The sequence below is a fragment of the Malurus melanocephalus genome, unplaced genomic scaffold (genome assembly GCF_030028575.1).
Source record: "Malurus melanocephalus ecotype Western Australia unplaced genomic scaffold, MMel_1.1 scaffold_494, whole genome shotgun sequence".
Classification (NCBI taxonomy): Eukaryota; Metazoa; Chordata; class Aves; order Passeriformes; family Maluridae; genus Malurus; species Malurus melanocephalus.
In genome coordinates this window covers 422,683-428,379 of record NW_026623726.1, presented here as the reverse complement: position 1 = coordinate 428,379, position 5,697 = coordinate 422,683, and the positions used below count along the sequence as shown (strand labels likewise).

The 5,697-nt window shown below is 44.6% G+C and overlaps 1 protein-coding gene across 10 annotated transcripts in view; it reads right to left on the bottom strand.

Annotated features, from left to right (window-relative positions):
* The window catches only part of FGFR2 (fibroblast growth factor receptor 2), a 76,773-nt gene extending 72,099 nt beyond the window's left edge, over window positions 1-4,674 (bottom strand). For 3 of the 10 annotated variants that reach the window (XM_057381157.1, XM_057381161.1, XM_057381163.1), the window contains exons 1-2: window positions 3,721-4,647; window positions 1,265-1,521 (exon numbers count right to left, since the gene is read on the bottom strand). In XM_057381157.1, the coding sequence (XP_057237140.1) occupies window positions 1,265-1,521; window positions 3,721-3,782 (319 nt within the window). In that variant the 5' untranslated portion in view covers window positions 3,783-4,647. Of the gene's footprint in view, window positions 1-1,264; window positions 1,522-3,720 lie in introns of all 10 variants that reach the window. The other 7 variants (XM_057381158.1, XM_057381165.1, XM_057381164.1 and 4 more) reach the window with 6 other exon arrangements.
* Between the last annotated feature and the right edge of the window lie 1,023 nt (window positions 4,675-5,697).

Sequence of the window (5,697 nt, the reverse complement as noted above, 5' to 3'; positions counted from 1 at the left end):
ATCAACAATCTCCATGGCTGACAGRTCACAATATTGCTATTCTTTGAGATTTTTTTTTTCAGGAATCCTTGCTAGGGAACAGGACTCATCGTCTCTAGATAGCTCATCCCCTGCCATCAATAAAAATGTACTTGGAGCAGATTCTAAAAATGTGTTAGCTGGTGACGTCTATTTTTAGAGGCAATGGATAGAAACAAATGAGTTTTGCATGAAGATGCATTAAATAAAAACGAAGCTGCATCYGTGGCCACGAGCAGTAGAAGGTGTGAAGGCCAAATTCTCTGCAGCAAGCCTGCCAGGTCAGAAATGCTCTGGGGACTATTAGATCAGCCTGACAGCTGAATTACTGGAATTGTGATCACTCCCCCAAAAGACAGACACAACCTCAGGAAGGAAAGCTCAGTCCCCCCAGAGATGCTCAGAGAGCAGGAACGATCCAGCACAACACAGTAAAATCATTCTTCAACACAATCAGCTCTCAACAATAAATAACCAGCCCCTCCTCAGCTCTTCAGAGAAGGAAAACACTTTGCAAAGCTTGAGGAGCAGATAAACCTAGAAGAATATATCAACAGGTRCAGGCTCAGGATAGGAGATTTGATCAAAACACCTCTTCCAATGTGAAGGTCTAGCTTAGCCTCTGCTTTCACAGTAATCAACTCCARCCCTTCTATTCAGACCTCAGCGTTCACACCTTCAGAACTTGAGACCCGACACAGAACCRATTGTGCTTGGCTATTAACAGCAACAGGGAAGTTTGTTCTGAGTACAAACACCAATAAAGCTGCAACTGCATCGTTGCAGAGTGCCTGGCAAAACTAAACATTCACAAAGAAAAACTAYAGAGATTCCTTTTTCTCTGAACTCCTCAGGTTAAAACAATCCCAGTGCCCAGCAGCCACTCATCCGCTTCATTCCTTGAGACAGCAACACGTGTAACACTCACAAAAGTGCCACAGACTGTTTATCTTAAAGACCCATTCCTGAAAACTTTCATCTGCACACTCTGATTATACAACATGATGACAGTCCCAAGTGAAATCACTGACACCACTGGCTTGCATAAGAATAAACAAACGCACGCTTGTACAAACACAGCCCGGGCGAGAGCAGGGAAAGTCAGAAACCGTAACTCTCCAAGGCTGATCTGTTACTTGCCTTGGATTTACCACAGCACAAGGAAAGATGTTGACTTCTATTTTGAGATGTCCAAGCATTTAAAATTAACTTCTTTTAAGGAATTAAGGATTCTTGAGGGATTTACCTTCAGGTTCCACCGTAGCGTCTTCGACAACTAAATTAAATGAAGGTCGAGCCAGGGAAAGTCCAGCCATGGTGACCACCACCAGGCAGATAAGGCAACCCGAATCCCAGCTGACCATCTTTTTAGAGTAAATTCCTGGTCCATTTCCATATCTCCATGTGGACTTYAATCCCATCTGAACACCTCTAGAGAAGCATGGAGAGAAAGCCGTGCCTTCGGCCAGGGTAATGCCTYCTCCCTTGGAACGACGGCTGCTGCTGTGGGGAGGAGAGAATTTAACAYTGTCAGCAAAAACATCTCGAAACACAAACCAAAAACCTTCATAAAGCCTCCAACAGAGCTGAGGTGAGAGGGAGGGGAGGAGGAGAATGGGAAAAATAGTTTTCCAGCTTCAAGAATATGTGAAAAGTGAGTGACTTTTCATCTTCTGTTAGCAGTTTCCATCATCACCTGAGGCGTAACCAAGTCCTCCTTGTTTTCACAAAATCACTTCTCAGCGCATATTGAAAGCTAYTTTACTGACAGAAAAACATACAGGTTTTCAAAAATGAGAGGCACACACATGTGCAGGCACATAACCTGTAATGCTACAAAATTACCACAATTATACAAATTATATTCTTGTTATTGTTTGAAGGTTTATGTAAGTTTGCCTTGTTTTTCATTCCTTCACCTAGGCAGCTCTGCAGCCAAATGAATTTGCAGGAATTCAGTAATTTTCCACAAGAAAAACAGTTGGAAAATACACTCTTTAGACTTGGAAAATCTGTAAGACTATTTCAACTCAGGACTTCCAGCTCCCCTATGGATGTACCTTCTTTGGACTCAGTTTAGTGTCCYTTTACAGCCCGACAGTGCTGGATAAGTGAAAGGCTCTGGTTTTGCAGTGATATTGGTCTGCTACACTGCATGGCAGGCAATTAAAATCTGTATAAAGTATGGCACGGATTGCAGGAAAGCATCACTTTCCATCTATACATACCAAACTGGGTGCACAAACGTTTCTTTTCTCAGTGTCTCAATGATATTATTGAATACATTTTTCTGAGTTGGCAGGGGGAAAGAAGTCTATTTAATTCAAACAAAACTAATTTAAATGKATGGAGAGTTAACTGGTAATCCAGGTATGGTCTGAGGGAGGAGAGAAATGCCACCAAAGTAACTGGCACTCCCTTCAGGGGACCYTGTTGCCTCCACACTGAGATGCCAGGTGAGGGTCAGAAGAGCATCCTCCTCACAGGGTGATTTAACAGCTCAAGCAGAAAATGAGACCTGATTTTCCGCTTCAGAAATAAAAGACGGTAAAACCTCAGTAAATGGGTAAAACAAGTAACTGCAGCAATTGTTCTAATCTGGTCAATGATTCATCTTAGATGTGATGAAACCCAACTGAAATTTGGAGAGCACTTGTCTTGAAGGGAAAAAATAACACAAAACCTCTTTTTCCCTCCTGCCCTCACACTTGAAAGTTTAAAAAAAAATAAAAAGGGAGGGAATGTAGAGATGAAGTCAAGCTTATCCAAACTCCTTGTCATTTGGATGTGGTGCAGTACCTCAGCATACAGAAACAGGGACACTTTCTCCATTATAAAGCCAACCACTGAAAAAGTTGATTCTAATTTTATTACCCTTTTGCTACCCGCTGTCTGCAAAATTCACACTACTATGGACAGAAATGCTGTTGAGGCACCTTTGATTTTGGGTACTATATACAGTAACTTCTGGAATCAGTAGAAATAAATTTTGGATGACATAAATAAGGCACTTGAGGAAAATAATACACATCCAGGTGAATCCCTGCTACTTCACTGCAATCTTTTTCCAACTCAGCTGGTATCACCTCAAAGCCCTGTCCCTCCTGTCGAGATTTAAGCCTGGCTCAAGCATCCCAGACCACAAGCTAGCAACTACCATTAAATCTCCAGTGAAAACACCACCAGACCACTGCACAAACATTTGTGAAGAGCTTGCCCAGCCCTTCTCTAAATAAGCCYGGAGCAGGTGTAGAGCTGAGGAGAGTTCTGTCTCGGGGACTGTTCTGTGTCTGGTGTAGGATCAGAGCAAGCCCCCCTGGATTCTGCCACCCAGGTCAACTGCCCACCTCTGCTGTCTGGCAGCCACAGCTCTGCAGCTCAGTTTATCCAGCTGTAAAGTGGGTAGAAACCCCTAATTAACAGCCTGGGTGTAATGCTGATTTAATTTCCATAAATCATCCTGTAAACTCTGATTAAGGTCTATGTCGATAAATGCAAAAACCAATCATAAACCTGCAGAAAGAAAACATACCAGAACACCGGCATATATTTCAGACTCCAGSAGCATTAATTCCACTGACATTTCTGCAGTTTCAGATTTTCAGACTACATTAAACACCRCTGAAAGCACATTTGTGGTTCCTATCCTCATGCTAAATCCTGAAATGCGGCACAAGGCWACTTGGCCACGCGTCTCCTCACCTGAAGGTTTTTGTTGGCTTCTGCACCTGAACATCTGCCGGCAGTAAGAAAGGATTCTTCATCCACAGGGCAGCAGCAAACTCAAAATCGTGGCTTGCAAAGGTGCAACAAAGCAAAAATCAAAGCTCTGGATCCATCCATGAAGCCAAACCACTTTTTAGCGCCACGAAAGGTTTCAAGGGTTGCCCTCTCCCAAAAGAAGTGGAGTCCAACGAAGATGAAACGAAACCAAATTCTTTTCATAGTTTAATTGCCACAGTTGYTGGGGGACGAATCTCTGGAAAGACCTCCTGTGCTGGATAATTATGTACCTCTATCTCAATGTTTGGAACACAGCCCCAGCATGCTTTTTGGCCTCCACAATTCTGGCTTCCTGACTACAATACCATAATCCCTCCTGGAGTCTCAGACTCAGTGAAAGCCACACGTAGTGTTTATTTTTCCCCTTGAAAGGGAACTCTGTCTCTCTTCTCAGCCTACACTTTGGGGAGGAGTTGTCAGCCCCCAATGATTGATGGCTCTGCTTGCMACTCGCTCATCAAGTCAATTTTCACCTCGTCACATACCTGCCCAAATTTTCTTTGCCAAAMTGACAAGCATGGGAAAGCAGACTGGTTTGGGAGCCCAACCAAATTCCTCCAAGCTGTACTTCAGTTTAAACACACTCACACACACAAACAAGTAGTACTTGTTCAGCAGTGGCATTAATTAAATTCAATGCTCAGTGTTCTTTTTAATCTACTTGCATTGTTGTTTATAAGATGTTTATCACTCCCCAGGGACAGTACAATTTGTAGAGTATGCTAACCAAATCAATACACTGCTCACTGTCTAACTTTTCAGCATCTTTCTCTAACTGGCGGGGAATAGCAAAATCTGAGTGAAATACAGCTCTTTCCTCCACAAAGAAACCTCAAGCGCTCTAAAATCCCAGTAGTTTCATCAGAAAAATCCAGGTAGATGAGGTCTTAAAGCTAACAGCGTTATATACATATACAGCGTTCACCATTTGCATTAGTTCCRCTGACAGAAGAACTATGTATGGACAGAAAATGACAAAAATATACATCCGTCTACAAAACTATATATATATATACATATGTATCTAACAAGACTCTTCATCAGAGTTCAATCTCCAAGCAAATCCGAGCATCACAGCTATTAAACATTAATTCTGGARGACTAATGGGAACCGGCTGGCAGCTTCAGTACTTTTTCATTGTTTGAACTTCTTTCATTTGCTTTCCAGGACTATCCTGTTTTTCTCAAGTCTTTTGCCACCAARAGATCAGGGGGGGCAAAAAAAATCTGCATTTTAATTGACATTCCAGAGAGAGAGAGAGAAGTCCAGAGGCTGCTGATTGCTGTCTATTCAGCCCAAACAGGCTTTTCAGATGAAAATGAGAAAAGGCTAGTGGAAGATTTACAGGGATTTGGTACAAAGGAGACAATGAAGTTTTAAATGTTGATAGCGTTTCACACCAAACGCATAATGGGTCCCAGTTTGAAGGGGCCGCTTTGCACTTAAATATATCTTTCATTGACGATTCCTGTCCCCCTTTATCTCCGACGGGGCGGTTGTGCCCCGCGGCCCCGCTCCCGCAGCACGGCGGGGCAGGACCGGGCTGCTCCGGGCTGCGACCCGGGGCTGGCACCGACCGGGGGCTGCTCCTTCGGGACCGAACCCCGATCATCACTCCCTGCTGCCCGTCCTGCTGTCACCCCTACAACCATCCCTAAAGTCACCCGGGCACCCACGGGGACGCGAGGAAGGCGGGGAAGCAGCGGTGCAGCTCGGAGTTCCCCGCGCACCGCAGCGGCGACAGAGTGACCACAAACCGACCGGCAGCTCCACCGGAGGAACGGAGCTCCGCACCGGCACAGCCCAAACCGAGACCCAGGAGCTCCGCACCGGCACAGCCCAAACCGAGACCCCCGATCCACGCACCGGCACAGCCCAAACCGAGACCCAGGAGC